General features: G+C 51.7%; 1 protein-coding gene across 6 annotated transcripts in view; it reads right to left on the reverse strand.

The window, feature by feature from the left end:
- The window catches only part of LRSAM1 (leucine rich repeat and sterile alpha motif containing 1), a 34334-nt gene that overhangs the window by 8009 nt on the left and 10217 nt on the right, over positions 1–16108 (reverse strand). For 5 of the 6 annotated variants that reach the window (XM_042245679.1, XM_060411785.1, XM_027966425.2 and 2 more), the window contains 10 exons: positions 14919–15049; positions 10958–10987; positions 10546–10668; positions 10058–10197; positions 8962–9006; positions 6821–6891; positions 4183–4282; positions 2809–2896; positions 1741–1815; positions 126–206 (listed from right to left, as the gene is read on the reverse strand). In XM_042245679.1, the coding sequence (XP_042101613.1) occupies positions 126–206; positions 1741–1815; positions 2809–2896; positions 4183–4282; positions 6821–6891; positions 8962–9006; positions 10058–10197; positions 10546–10668; positions 10958–10987; positions 14919–15049 (884 nt within the window). The remainder of the gene's footprint in view (positions 1–125; positions 207–1740; positions 1816–2808; positions 2897–4182; positions 4283–6820; positions 6892–8961; positions 9007–10057; positions 10198–10545; positions 10669–10957; positions 10988–14918; positions 15050–16108) is intronic. The other variant, XM_027966428.2, reaches the window with a different exon arrangement.

Below are 16108 nucleotides of genomic sequence, written 5' to 3' on the forward strand. Positions count from 1 at the left end.
GGCATCCTCCAGCATCACCGCCTTGTCTGCGGGAGGGCAGCTGAGAGGGGTGGGGGCGCCAGCGGGAGGTCTCATCAGTGGGGGTGGAGTGGGGGGACAGGCAGGCCGGGGAGCCCTAAACATACCTGCAGCGCCTCTGTGTCCAGGGATTTCCTCTTTAACTCCAGCTGTGTCAGCTGCAATAACTCAGTTTCTATTAACTTAATCTAAACAGAAGACGAGACAGGGTTTTTTTTTAATTCACATTAACCACGGCTCAGTCCTGCGCCGCTGCTCCTGGATGGCCAAGCGGCCTAAGAATCCTTTCTGGGGGGGCAGGGGGAGGCTCTGGAATGAAGGGGGCTGAGAACCTGGTAAACCTTATCAGCAGGGCTTTAAACAGAATTTGTTAGCTCACGGGGCTGAGTGCTTGTCCTGGCCAGAACTGCTGATCAAAAGCCGGGCACAGGGCCAGCCCAGAGGGGGTGCCCATCAAGGTGCATGGGACGAAGGGGCTTCCTTCAAGGTGCGGGCCAGAGTGAAGAACAGACCTGGAATTCTCAGAGCCTCTTGCCATCCAGTTCTCTTGCTTCCTCTAGACAGCTGTCCACAGAGGAGAGCGGAGGGGAGCGGAAGGAACTGGATTACAGTAACAATAATATAGTCGCTGACATTCATTGAGACGGCACACGCTAGGACTGTGCTGCGCACTTTTTACGCATCTTTTCCATCGCTTCTCCTCTGCCGTTGGAGGTATTATTGCCTCCATTTCACAGACAAGGAAACCAAGGCTCAGAGATATTAAATAACTTGCCCAAGGACTCACAGCGGGTAAGTGAGTGTGCCTTTTCCTCGAGGTTGTCCCTGCCTGTGGTCTCCAGGGGAACAGCTGGCCTGGTGGGTCAGAACCACCCATAGTGAGAATGTCTAGGGGATCACCACATACCTCCAGGGTGTGAGTGGGGTCTTTTAGTCCTGGGGGTCAGACCCCCACAGCCAGTGACTTCTCTACTCTGAGCCTATGACCTGCGACCTTTGCCCCTATGACCCCACCAACCCCTGGTCAGAGGAATGAGATTCATGTCCGGCAATGTGGGGTTGAAATTAAAGGGGAAATAAAAAGGTAAGTTGGTTTTGGCCAAAATAGAAAAGAAGAAAAAGAAGGAAAAAAAAAAAAACCATGCAAAATGTGAAATTGAAAGTGTGCTGAATACAACGTGATATGCGTCCTGTAGCCTGAAAGCTCGCTTGTCTCCAGCCACCCTACCACCTGCCCAGGGAGCACAGTGAGCCAGACACAGCCTCGCTGGGCGAGGGCTCGCCCAAGGTCACCTGGGGGTCAGCAGCGGAGGCCACGCGGGAGCACGCCCCGGGCTCCACCCACCCAGGTGGGGCGTCACCTGTCCCAGCTCCTCCATCTGGGCCACAGGACGCTGCAGTTCGAGCCGGCTGAAGGGTCCTGCCTGGGGTTGGTCAGCGTGGGGCTGCCCAGGGGTCAGGGCCTCCCTCCCTCAGCCCTGGGCGTCGTGACAAGCAGCAGGCACAGGTCCCACCAGCCAGCATCCACAGTGCTGTCCCAGGCACCTCCAGACACCCCAAGTAGGTGACACCCCGAGTAGGTGATGCCCTGTGAGGCTCTGTGAGGGGAGGGAGGTGCTGGCGAGACTTCCTGCGGGCCTGGCCTGGAGGAGCCGGGACTCAGACCTGAACTGTGGCCTCTGAAAGCCCACAGGGCGGTCTGGGGGGCAGGGCCGCGCTCACCTGCTTCCGGATCTGCCGATGCATCAGGTCCTTCTTCACCTGGAGAGCCTCGAAGGCTGCCTTCTGCATGGCGCTCTGTGACAGACAGCATGGCTGCTCAGGGGGCCCAAACACAGCCTGCCTCAAAGACACCCTAACCTATGCCTATTTCCTTGTTAGACAACAACTTTTCAGCTCACTTGCTTAATTTTTTAACAAATAATACTTATTAAGCACGTATTACCTGCCGGCCACGTGCTCAGGGCTCTCCCTGTGGTGCACGTGGAACGACCAATGAAGGGGGTGGGGGGAGGCACCCTCACTGCCCCATTTCACAGATGAGGAGAGTGAGGTTTGGGAAAGTGAGCTGGCTGGCACTGGGACGCAAGTCTGTCTAGCTCAGAGCCTCATCTTTACCCCAAGGCCGGACATCCTCTCTGAGAAATACAGCCTTTTCCTCAGACAGTCGTGCAAGGACTAAGCCCACAGCGTTGTGGGGGGAAGAAGAGAGAGATCGGAGTCGGGGAGGAAGGAAAGGGAGCGATGGGCCTGTGATGGGAGGATGACGTCACAGAGGGAGAAAGGAGAGAAGAGACGAGAGGGTGGGGGAACCCTGACAGGGCGCATGGGGAAACCTGGGGCCTGAACAATTTGGACAGAGGAGGGAGGAAGTCAAGAGGGGGCCTTCCTGGGCTGGTCCACACAGTAGCACCTGCTGTGCGACCCCTAAGCCCAAGGGAGAGCAGATAAAGGGTGGCGGGACTGGAAGGGAGAAGTCAGGGGCTTGTTCCGACTCTGCAGGGGGGTGGGGGCGGGCACTGCCACCAGATCCTCATGAGGGAGCCCCACACAGCACGGGGAGGGGGTGCCCAGGAAGGACAGCTCTCCTGACTTCAGTAAGTGGAAACCACCACCCAGAGAGCCCTCTCCCTGCCCCTCATCCTGATGGTCTGTGCATTTCTAAACTCTCTGAGCATCTTGGTTCTTATGTTCTCCAGAACAGCACCTCCACATGGAGTTGAGCCGCCCTGCTCTCGGCTCCCTGCACCCTCCCTATGCCCCCGCCCCAAGCCCTGGGCAAGGGCTCACCTCCTGCAGGATCTGGCTGATGGCTTTGTTCTGATCCATCTGTTGCCACGACAGAATCTGCTGGAACCGCTCATCCATATCAGCCATGCTGCCGGAAAGACAGCAAATTCACTCACTCTCTGAACATTTCCTGAGCACGTACTGTGTGCCAGGCACCTTGGAGGAGATGGGAGATAAACCATTTATTCACTCAGCAAGACTTATGGAGCACCCGCTGGGGGCCACGTCCTGGGCTGGGTGGACATGGGAGTTTTGTCTGAATCCCACAGCCCTAGCAGGGTGGTGGCAGAGTCTGTGTCTCTGGGGCTGGGGAGGTGATCTCTGGGAATCCTCTCTACGACACCCCCCTGAAGTGGTGGCCTGGCTCTGCCCACCCATCCTCCACCGACAGGGAGCTCACGACCTCTCAGGTTAACCTCACAAGCTGAGAGAAAGCTGTCCTTCCTGGCACTAACATCTCACCCTCCACCCCAGTGTTTCTCAGCCTGGCCGTGGACCCGCCCTCATCCCCCTAGAACAAGTCCAGTGGCACAAAAACCCAAACCCTACCACTAACATGCCCATTATTTAGGTACAAGCTTGGTTTTGAGTTTGTGTCATGATAACAGCTGCTATCTATTGCATCCTCATGCGCTGACATGATCACTAAGGTCCATCAAGTCCTCCAGTAACTCTAGTAATAGCTACTGTCATTTATCCCCATTTTAGTGATAAGAAAACCAAGACTGAGAGAGGGAAAATAACTTGCCCAAGACATCACAGTTAAGAAATAGAAGCGGGATGTGAATCCACATCTGTCTGTCCCAAGTGCCCACGCTCCTAAAAACAAAGTCACATCACCTAGAAGGCAGAAGAACCCCGTCTCTGCAGGAACGCAGGGTAGGCTGGCATGCTCCAGGTGCCCAGGGGGAGGAGAGACACAAGAGCGGTCAGAGCTGCTGGCCTGTCCCTGTCTGGGTCTCCTGAGCCTCAAAGGCACTTTGCTCACCTGCTGGGCACTGCAGCTCCTCCAGACACAAAAACAGTGCTGGGGTGAACTTGAAGGGCCAGGCCCAGAGTGGCTGTCAGCGTGAGACAACCCCCTCACCACACCCTTGAGTGCACCCCACTCCTGACCTGTGACCTGGGAGACTGAGTCGCCACAGTTTAGAGCACACTGTTTGGGTCAAACCCTAAGCTCTGCCACTGGCTGGTGGTGCTTCCTTAGGGCCCAGTGAGAAAAGCCACAAAGACCAGCAGTCACTTACTCCTGAGGACCTGGCCCGGGGTGGGGTGGCCCATGCATGGCAGGGGATTCCTGTGCCAATGCTCGCTCCATAGCTCTGAGCCAGCTCCCCCAACCTCCTCACTCAGGAAGCCCCTTCCTTATCTTACCTGGAGCAGGCCTGCTGGACCAAGTTCTGCCTCTGAGACTCGTAGGCCATCTGGATGAGCCGGCTCTTACAGCTTTCGGTCAGCATCTGCTGCATGGCGGCTGAAGAAACACGTTGGGGGTGGAGAGTGCAGTGGGGGAGGGGGGCGGTGCAGGGCTGAGCAGCCGCTCCTGTTGGCCTATGGGGTCACCTGGCCACCCACCTGACAATCACCCTTGGGAAAAAAATCTTTTTTTTTTTTTAATTATAGAAGTAACTCCAGCTTAAAAGGCTGATGAGTTACAAGAGACTGAACACACACACACAATCTCCTACAGTCTTGTCACCCAGAAATATTATTTTGATGTATCTTCTACTGAAGAATTTTTAATGTATATTGATGGATTTACAAAAATTTAAATGAAAGAATTAAAAGCAGGAACCTGAATATTTGTATACCCATGTTCATAGCAACATGGATCACAACAGGCAAAAAACAGGTGGAAACAGCCCAAGTGCCCACTGATGGAAGAATGAATAAACAAAACGCGGTCTAAGGACTTCCCTGATGGTCCAGCGGGAAGGAAAGCACCTGCCAGCGCGGGGGACACAGGCTCGATCCAGGAGGAGGCCACACGCCATAAGCAACTAAGCCCGTGCGCCACAGTTACTGAGCCTGCAACACCTAGGGCCCGTGCTCGGCAACGAGAGAGGCCACCGCAGTGAGAGGCCCGCGCGGCGCTCCTCGAGAGCGGCCCTCACTCGCCACAACCAGAAAGACGCCCTCGCAGCAACGAAGACCCAGCACGGCCATAAATAACATTTGTTAAAATGTGGTCTATCCATACATTGTAATATTTCAGTCTTAAAAAGGAAGGGAATTCTGACATAAGCTACAACACGGATGAACTCTGAGGGCATTATCTGAAAGAAACTAATCAGGGAAGGACACACACGGTATGATTCCACTTGCACGTGGTCCCGAGAGCAGTCAAACTCAGAGACAGAAGGCAGACTGAAAGTAGAGCGGTGGCTCTACGGGGTCTGGGGAAGGGGAGGGGGAGTTCCTATTTAGCAGATGTACAGTTTCCCTTTGGGATGCTGAAAAGGTTCTGATGGGGGTGATGGTGAATAATGCACCATCAGAGCTATTAATGCCACAGAACTATTCATTTACGAGTGGTTACAAGGGTAAGTTTTATGCTTTGTATATTTCACCATAACACAAGAAAATTAAAACGCTTATCACATTAAATATACCTCCTTTCTCACCTTTCATGAATGGATCCCTATATCAACACAGCCATGTTAATAGCACCAACGGAGCACTATGGTGCGTGGACGGTGAAAAAGTGAAAGTGGAAGTCGCAGGCGTGTGCAACATTTTGTGACCCCATGGACTATACAGTCCCTGGAATTCTCCAGGCCAGAATACTGGCGTGGGTAGCCTTTCCCTTCTCCAGGGGGTCTTCTGAACCTAGGGATCAAACCCAGGTCTCCCACATAGCAGGTGAATTCTTTACCAGCTGAGCCACAAGGAAAGACCATGGATGACTGAAGTTTTAAGATAATCCTCTGTTTCATCGCATCCAAAGTCTTCTTGTGATTATCAAATGGTACTTCTACAAATATCCCTGCTCAGACATCTTTGTGCACATCTCACTATTTGATCACTTCCTAGAATAACTCTTAGAAGTGCACAGGTTCAAGGTCATGAATAATATATACAGGAGTTGCCCTTTCTGCCCGCCAGAAAGATCCAGCCGATTCACACTCCCTCTGGCAGCACACAGGACAGCCTGACACCATATGCCCTCCACCACTCTAGGTTATTGCCTCTCCATTACTTTTGTTGACCTTTTTCAGTTATAAAAATAACACACGCTTTTTTTTTTTTAAAGCTAAGCAATAGGGAAATTTGAAAAGGTGAAAACAAAAGCCCCCTAACACTAAGCCTATTTCCAACCAGCTATTTGATAAACATCCATCTGGCAATACAAACACAACGCTTCTCTATAAATGGTGGACGACCGTGACCTTCAAATTGGGAAATTAATGATCTGACACCTCACGGGGCAAGAGTGGGATGAGACGGTGTACGGGACTTGCCAGTCCACCGCTGGGCACACGATGAACCTGGGCTGAGGGTGCACAGAACATCCCATCTTATCACTCAGGCTCTGAAGAACTGCGTGACACCCACTGCCCTTGTTTGTGTGGACAGTGAAACACCCTGGGACCCCTCAGGGAGCAGCAGGAAGGCGAGCTCCTAGGACCACGAGAGGGGCTGCCGCAGCTCTCAAGGGGAGCAGCCCTGACAGCCATCGTTTACGAAATGCTCGCTCTGCGCCAGCATGATCTTATTGGACCCTCGTAATGACCTGACAAGGAAGATTATTACCTTCTTCCCCATTTTACAGATATGAAAACTGAGGCTCGGAAAAGTCAGGGATCAGTAATGTCCCTTAGGTCATATGGCTATGTGCCTGAGCTGGGATTTTTTAATCCAAGTCTAGCCTGACCCTAGAGCCCATGCCACGACAGGATTCGAAGGACCGTCTTGAGAGGCAACCCCTCAGCACCCCCTAAAGGTGACCAACAGGGGGATGGGACGGCTGTCCCCTCTGCTCCCAGGACCCCGCCCTACCCCAAGGACTCACAGGCGATCTCACGGCGCCGCAGGTTCTCCGTCTCCTCCTGCGTTATGGACATCAACTGTTCCATTCTTATTCTAGAGAGAAAGCGATCCACGTGTTGAGCAAACGTAACATTTCCAATAGGAAATCTCGCCAGATGACCACCACCTCCTTCAAGAAGTCCTCCCTTATGTATCAAGCTGGACGTGCCCTCTGATATGCCCGTGGCATTATGCACCTCCCCTGGGGCCCTGTTAACTTTTACAGTTAAGAGCTTGTGACATAAAAAGATGAAGATTCCCTTAGGAAAACAGGCCAAGGATGCAGCCAATTCACTGATGCTTAAATAAAAGTGACCTTAAAAAAAAAAAAAAAAAGGAAAAATGGAAAGATTCTTAATACTGCTAGTGACGAAAAAAGTAAAACTTTCTTTTCACATGTTGGGTTGGTTGAGCTTAAGAAAACGAGATAACCGCTGGCAATGACAATGAAGGTGGAGAAATGGGTACTTCATGCTGTTGAGGGACGTGAACAGTCAAACGTGTTTTGGAAGGCAGTCTGGCAATACCTAGCTAAGTGGTCTTCCAATATTTCCTTCTAAAACGTTCACCCAAGTGCCTAAGGGTATATCTAGAAGACGTTTACGGTCACATTGTTTGTAGTTACAAAACACTGGAAGCCACTTAAATGTTCAGAGGGCTAATTACAATAAATTACGATATAATTATAAAGCTATAGTTATTACAAATAATGAGGTTTTTGGCATGGAAATACATCAGTGAAGTGAAAATTAAAAAGTAGCTGCACGTGTGTGTGTGCGCGCACGCACGTTGCTTGTGTGCACACTATTCCCCACCTCGCCCACGCACACCAAACTGGCACAGTGGTTGGGAGGCGGACAACCTCCTTTACGTTTCTTGCAGGGTCTGACTTCACCAGAAGCAACACGGATCACCTGAGCACTCAGCCCAGGCCCACAGGCTGCTCAAGGGAAGACCACCCCCGCTGCACCCCTGGAGCCCAGGCCCAGCCCAGAGGGCACCGGCTCAGTGTGCTGAATAGTCAGTGCCGCCAGCCACAGCTCAGCTCGGCCTTGACCGCCCCCAGCTGCCACAGCCCCCAGCTGAAGCGGGCAGGGTGGTGGGGCCGCAACTCCACACAAGCCCCCCTGCAGGAGGCCTGCCCAGGCAGCCAGGAGCCAGGAAGGCTGGGCCTGTGGGGGAGGGGAAGCTCCCCAAGCACAGCAGCCAGGTTCACACACTGACACTCTGGGGTCCCTGAGGACCAGGAAGGACTCACCCGAACACCCCAGGGAGTAGGGAGTGAGGCCACCCCACCTGTCACCTTTTCTGATGACTAAAGTGGGCACCTTAACACAGCCAATTTGCAAAGTGCAGAAAACCCAAAGGGAATGAGACAAAGATCACCACCTCCAATTCCCACCACTCAAAGAGGTTCAGTGGAAACATCTGGGGTGGGTCCTTCTACTTTCTGAGCAGAGATACAAGTAAGTTGTCTTTAAGAAGTGATACACTGTAGATGCCACTTTTCCACCTAGCAATATAGTGCTTCCCTTAACAAGGAATATTCTTCTATAAGACGTTTAACGCTTACAGATTACATGAATTATGTACAGAGGAGTGAACAAATTTTTCTTTCCAGAAATTTCTAACTATTTACACTAGAAATACAATTGGACATTAATATACATACATTCTTATTCATGTCTGAACTTTTCTCAGGACAGTATGTTTTAACAAACTTGAAGGCAGCGATTCTTTTTAATTAAAAACTCTGTAAGGGGGTGAATCTCCTCATGATAGAGTAAAAGTGTTAGTTGCCAGCTGGGCCGATTCTTTGTGACCCCATGGACTGTAGCCCCTCAGGCTCCTCTGTTCATGGGATTTTCCAGGCAAGAATACTGAAGGAAGTTGCCATTCCCTTCTCCAGGGGATCTTCCTGATCCAGGGATCAAACTTGTGGGTCTCCTGCATTGCAGGCAGAGTCTTTACCATCTGGGCCACCAGGGAAGCCTGAATCCCCTCAAAACTCTAGGAAATCTTTCTGACATAATCCTCGAGAATCACAAGACCTTCTCCCCCCAGGTCTGCTCACCCACAGGAAGACAGGCAGTCATAGAGAACGTGCTAGAGCAGGACACTGACCTTTCGTTTTCCAGAGACTTCAGAATCTCGGAACTTTTCTTTTGCCTGTGAAGGAAACCATGAAAAGCCGGCAGTCATTGTTGGGTCCGTTTCCAACAGAACGGCTGAAGGGGGCTTAGGAACTGGGCATTTAGGGCTGTGTTCTCAGGCCAATTCCTCAACCACTCCAAATCCCAGCTCCTCATCTGTGAAATGGGAAGAATAATTTTTTTAAAGCTTTATGGAGTATTGGTAAAGTGTGAACAAGAAAACAGACATAAAGTGCTTCACATGTAAAAAGCAGCCAGCAGAGGGCAGTTTCCTGGGTGCCCCCGGGAGTGGGCACACTGCGCATGGCAGGCCAGCCAGGTCCCGCTGGCACTCAACTGCAGGTGAGGGAGGAGGACCCGGAGGACAGTGAACAGAAGGCTGGAAGCAGCAGAGGGTGTGGCAAAGCCTGTTTCTGGAATCTTTCCCCAAGAGACCCCCAGTTAAACTTTCTCAGGCTTCTTGAGACTTCTATCCAACCTGCTCTCTCCCATCGGAACTTGCTCCCTGCGGCTCTGGCCTTGGACAAGATCTGTTAAGGCGAATGGCTGACCTCAGAGTGACAGGTGACTGGAAAGCCAAAATATTAGAGCAGGATGTGATTTTAACTTGTTAAACCCACTAACTTTACAGATGGGAAACTTGGGAGGCAAAGATCCAATCAGCAGCATCCCCAAGAGGCAAACCTGGTCATCCCTGGATCAGATTCTTTTAAGCGTGTTACTTGCTCAGTCCTGTCCGACTTTTTGCGACCCATGGACTGTAGCCCATCAGGCTCCACTGTCTATGGGATTCTCCAGGCAAGAATACTGGAGTGGGTTACCATCTCCTCCTCCAGGGGATCTTCCCAACCCAGGGATCAAAGCGCGTCTCCCGTGTCTCCTGCACTGCAGGTGGATTTTTTACCCGCTGAGTCATCGGGGAAACCAGATTCTCTTAAAGTCAGTGCCAAACGCAGCACCGAGACCTTGGGTAGAATCAGAGACGGTGAGGGAGAGACTGAGCCCCACGTGGGCATCACGCTGAGGGAGGTCTCTGGGTCTGGGGAGCGGGGAGATGGGAGCCTGACCTCTGGTTCTCCCGCAGGAGCTTCTGGATCCGGGTGGAGATGTTCTGCTCTGTCTGCTTCAGCTGCTCCTGCAGGCGCCGACGCTCTGCATCCAGGAAGCGCTGGTGCTCACTCAGGCCCTGCTCCAGCCGGGACTGCTCCTGCGGCAGGACAAGCAGAGGTCTGGGGTCTGCTGGGACCCGTTCAGGAACCGCAGAGCAGCCAGGGGCCCAGGCCCGAGACGAGGAGACCAGGTTTCCTCTGTCTTGCCATCTGTGTTGACTTTGGGCCAAGTCTTCCCCTTGCTAGGCCTCGGGGTATCCACGCACAGGAAGAGCCCGGGCTAGGTGACCTGTATGGACGACTCCTCCCCAACCCTGCGTCCTGTCGGGTGGGCCTGAGAGAGGTCACCCCCACTGCCTTCCCACACCAGAGGAACCACAGCCTGAGTCAGGAGGCCCCCGGCAGAGGGAGCAGACAGGCCTGACCCCACCTAGCCACTCACGAACCTCCTTGACCGTCTGAAGGATCTCATCCTTCTGGCTGCTGCTCTGCTGGAGGAGCTGGGCGTGTTCTCGCTGCCCGAGCTCCAGGCGCCGTTCGAACTCGAGTTTCTCCAGCATCTTCTGTTCCTGCAAGAACGGAGACCCTGGTGATGCTGGCACAGGCTTTAGGGGGTTAGGATGTGACAGCTGCAGGGGATGGGCTCAATCTCTCCAAGCCTCAGTCTTCTCATCTGTAAAGTGGGGACATCCTCCCAACCACCAAGGCTGGGTAGACTGTGGGGAGGTGATATACGTAAGGGGCAACCGTTGCTTCCCCCTCTGACTTAAGAGGTTGGAAGAGCTTGTCTCCTCAAATATAACAGTTGAGATGTTTAATGAGAAGAAAAGTGGCAGAGGACTAAAGACATTTTCTTACCTTCCTCTTCTCATAGTCTGAGAACCTATTCTGGGAGGCAAAAAAAAGATAGTGGTTAAGAGAAGGTGGGCAGCAGGGGTTCTCACTGGCCCAGAATCCCCAGGCAGCCTGACAGCCCTCAGATTTGCAGGTCCATCCAGAGGGACTGCCTTGGAGGGCTGGGTAGAGGGTAGGGGATGAAGGGGCTGGCTGTTTGATAAAGGGTTCTGGATGGTTCTGATGGACACTAGGGTTGAGAACCACGGGGCTTGGCTTAAGAGCTTGAAGTCTTAAGTTCTGGTGATGCAGCTCAGAGAAGGTGTGGGTGTTCAAAAAAAGAGACCAAGAAATGGGTGTCTGACCCCTGGTATGTCGGCACAGCACACCTGCAAGCTACCAGCTCCAGCCTCCAAAACAGCTACAAATGCACCAAGGTGTGTGTGCAAGTTCCCTGCAGAATTGTTCAAAAGAGTGAAAACACTGGAAATAACTCAAATGCCCATCAGGATGCAATTGCTAAGTCGCGGTTCATCCACACAGTGGATTATTACACAGCTGTCGAACGATGGGGCATGTGGGCGCAGCTACTGAAGGATGTCTGCCATCTTTCACTGTCTGCACAGCACGATTCCTCTCTTGTAAAAGCACCACCACCAAAACTCAGCTCCCAGCTCTGGGGTGGCTGAGACAAAAGCCACGAAGAAGAGTCATTCATCGGTTCATGGTGACCGCCTCCAGGGGCTGGGACTGCAGGGTAGGAGGAGAGATGCTCACTCCATATATTTCTGTATTGTTTAGATTTATAACAAGGAGCAGGAATTACTTTTGTAGTCCAACATCAGCACATGCATGCACACACACACACACTTTTTTTTTTTTTAACCAACCAGCCTTTCTATTTAGTTATCTGGTTCTGAGATCAGGATCAAGTGTTGGAGCTGTAAAAGCAGCATCCTATAAAGAAATAAGATTTTCCCTATGCTGAGGTAGGAGTAAAATTTAAGCTTATCTTTAGTTATACAGATAATACCTGATTATATTCTCCTTGTAAAAAACTAACCAAGGCATATAAAAGTATCCATTGACCACTCCCAGGCCTAATCCTTGTTCCCTCCCACCGTCTTGAGCCCTCAGTTCAGTTGCTCAGTCATGTCCGCCTCTTTGCGACCCCCATGAATCGCAGCACGACAGGCCTCCCTGTCCATCACCATCTCCCGGAGTTCACTCAAACTCACATCCATTGAGTTGGTGATGCCATCCAGCCATCTCATCCTCGGTTGTCCCCTTTTCCTCCTGCCCCCAATCCCTCCCAGCATCAGAGTCTTTTCCAATGAGTCTCCAGTAGCATACTGGGCACCTATCCTATCATTTTGCCTTTTCATACTGTTCATAGGGTTCTCAAGGCAAGAATACTGAAGTGGTTTGCCGTTCCCTTCTCCAGCGGACCACATTCTGTCAGACCTCTCCACCATGACCTGCCCGTCTTGGGTGGCCCCACAGGGCATGGCTTAGTTTCACTGAGTTAGACAAGGCTGTGGTCCTAGTGTGATCAGATTAACTAGTTTTCTGTGATCATGGTTTCAGTGTGTCTGCCCTCTGATGCCCTCTTGCAACACCTACCATCTTACTTGGGTTTCTTCCCCAGCCCTGCTCCCATGTAAATATCATTATCAGACCTAAGTCCATGCATCTACCTACCTACAGTTTGTGCCTTTAGAAAAAATACATACGTTTGTATGTGTTTCCATATACAAACATAGTTTTTAATGGAGGTATAATTTATGTACTGTAAAATGTATCTTTTTAAAGACGTGTACAGGTCTGAGTTTTGACAACTGCATATAGTCATGTGACCATCACCACAATCAGATGTGAAGCCTAGCTGGCTACAGTTGGTGCCCCCTCCCAACCTCAATTTGTGGGCTCCCATGGAGGAGCATCAGAGAAGGCAATGGCACCCCACTCCATACTCTTGCCTGGAAAATCCCATGGATGGAGGAGCCTGGTAGGCTGCAGTCCACGGGATCGCTAAGAGTCGGACACGACTGAGCAACTTCACTTTCACTTTTCATTTTCATGCATTGGAGAAGGAAATGGCAACCCACTCCAGTGTTCTTGCCTGGAGAATCCCAGGGACGGGGGAGCCTGGTGGGCTGCCGTCTATGGGGTCTCACAGAGTCGGACACGACTGAAGTGACTTAGCAGCAGCAGCAGCAGTATGGAGGAGCATATGGGTAGGTGGGTGGGGCACAGAGGCGGTTTCTGTCAGGCCTCACCGTCAGAGGCACCCTGGTTACTGTGGGTAACCCTTGCTGAGCTTCCTCCTGCAGCCCTGACCTACTCTAGGCCTCCCCCAGGGACCCAGGGGTCCACTCTCCTCAAGCTCCATCAAGCAGGGAGACAGACAGGAAGCAAACTCTTTCTTGAGTAATTCTTCATGTAATTAGAGCTGTGGTTGTAACAGAGCAGGGCTCTGTGGGGCCTTCCCAGGACAGATCCCCTCCTCCTTCAGTGTCCTCCACCTGCCTCTTGTCTGTAGAGATTTTAGCCAAAGAAGTAACTTAAGAGAAATGAGAAAACACAGAAGCAACATAGTCAAGCAAGACAAAAATAACTGTTTAGCCATTAAACAAAGGCAAGAACCCTTAGCTCCTCCTCAAAGGCTACAGATAATGTTCTGAGTTGTATTCCTCAGCTGTTCTGCAGATACTGAAACCCCCACCAGGTGGAAGAAATGAGCTACACGATGCCCAGTCTGCAGCCATGACATAAACTGCTCCATCTCACGCAATTCCCAGAACCGGCCTCAAAGAAACGGGAACAAACCGACTCTGGAGTTACAGATGAACTGTACCCAAAACGATCAGGATGCTGCTGATCAGGCAGCCGGATGACTGACTTCAAGATGATGCTCCGCACGCGGCCCCCTCCTCTGCCTCCACACCCGACACCCCTGCTTTAAGAACCCTTTGCCCCCGACCCATAATCGGAAGTTGGTTCCTGGGGACATGCATCCAGCTTCTCCCCCAGGATAACTAGCTTCCCCAGTAAAGCTATCCTTCCTTTCACCCAACACTTGTCTTTCAGTGTTGGATTCTTGAGCCATGAGCAGCTGAACCCAAGTTCAGCAACACAGGTTCTCCCAGGAAATGCACAGGGCACTCTGAGAACTTCCATAGATCTGACCTAGGCTGCTGCGTTGTGGAAAGCTTCTCAGAAAATGTGATGTTTCAGCTGGGAACTGAAGGATGAGACTGGAGCAAACGGGAGTGGAGAATCCAGCAGAGGGAACCCCCTATTCAAACACCCTAGACATTCAGGGACAGAGAGGAGTAGGATGAAGCTGGTGCTGGCGAGCTAGTGCGGCGAGGACCCAGAGCAGTCCACTGCCCCCCTCCGATGGTGGCCCTCCTGCCACTGCTCAGAGGCCTAACGCCTGGGCCTTAAATGTGGCAAAGCTAGCTAGTGGCAAATGAGCTAGTGCGCCTAGGAGGCCTTGTGAAAACTTCTACACGTATCTGCTTGGCTGAGTCACTCAGCTTCTGGGATCTCAGCTCCCCAACCAGGGATGGAACCTGGGTCTCGGTACTGAAAGCCCGAAATCCTACCCACAAGGCCACCAGAGAAAAGAAAGAATCCGCCTGCCAAAGCAGGAGACAAGGGTTTGATCCCTGGGTCGAGAAGATCCCTTGGAGAAGGAAATGGCAACCCACTCCAGTATTCTTGCCTGAAAAATCCCATGGGCAGAGGAGCCTGGTGGGCTACACAGTCCATGGAGTTGCAAAGAGTCGGACATGACTTAGCGGCTAAACAACAAGATCACCAGGGAACCCCCCCGCATGTCTGTTTGAAGGGAGGTAAATTCTAGTTTGATGGAGCAATCTGGGGGGCCAAAGCTCTGAGGCCAGAGCCCTCGCACACACACCCCGACCCTCGCCCTCCCCGCTGCCCACCCCACACGCCAGCAGGCAGTGCGCCTTACCTGCCACTCCTCCTCCTCCCTGCAGAGTCTGTCTGTGGGCCCGTCGGGGCTGTCCAGGGAGTTCTCGGCCCCATCCTGCTCCAGGACCGGCAGCAGGTATTGAGAAGGGGGGTAGTACTCCAGCCCCGACTCTGCGAGAGATGGACACAGGCTGACCAGGAGGGAAGGAGACCGCCTTGCAACCCAGAGCAGTCCACTGCTCCCCTCCGATGCTGGCCCTCCTGCCACTGCTCAGAGGCCTAACGCCTGGGCCTTAAATGTGGCAAGCACTCAATAAGCATCAGCTGAGTGAATAAATCTTCCCGCCCCTTGCCTCTTTACCATCCACGTGAGAATGAGATGAAAAATGCCTGAGCTTCATAGAGAAGCCTGGGTTTAAGACTCAGCTTTATCCACAATTTCCTGGGTAGCTGCCTCCTGTATATTTGAAAAGATTCATACACTTTCCCCATTTGGCCTTATTCTTGCTGATTTGTAAGTGCTCTTTACATATGATGGTTAATAACCTTGGGTCTATAACATACGTTGCAGCTGTCTTCTTCCAGGCGGTAACTTATCTTTTCAACTTTTTCATTTTGTTGTGTGTGTGCTCAGTCATGTCTGACTCTTTGCAACCCCATGGACTGTAGCCCGCCAGACTCCTCTGTCTATGGGATTTTCCCAGGCAAGAATACTGGAGGCGGTTGCCATTTACTCCTCTGGGGCATCTTCTCAAGTCAAGGATCAAACCAGGGTCTCTTGCGTCTCCTGCATTGGCAGGCAGATTCTTTACCATTAGCACCACCCAGAGAGCCTGTCTTTTTTAACTCTGATGATAGTATCCTTTTGAGGTAAAGGTTAGATTTTAATGTAGTCAACGTCATCCTTTTTCCCCTACCAAAGGATATAAATAGGCAACTCACAAGAAATACTAAAAGTGGACAGTAAACATGTGAAAAAGTATTCTAATATTCAAGGAAATGACATTAAAATAATGATGTTGTTGTTCAGTCACTAAGTCGTATCCAGCTCTTTGTGACCCCATGGACTACAGCACACCAGGCTTCCCTCTCCTTCACCGTTGCCCAGAGCTTGCTCAAACTCACGTCCACTGAGTCAGTGATGCCATCCAACCGTCTCATCCTCTGTCACCCTCTTCCTCTTGTTTACCCATCAGGTTCAGGTCAGTTCAGTTCAATCGCTTAGTTGTG

Source organism: Ovis aries, chromosome 3, assembly GCF_016772045.2.
Source record: "Ovis aries strain OAR_USU_Benz2616 breed Rambouillet chromosome 3, ARS-UI_Ramb_v3.0, whole genome shotgun sequence".
NCBI lineage: Eukaryota > Metazoa > Chordata > Mammalia > Artiodactyla > Bovidae > Ovis > Ovis aries.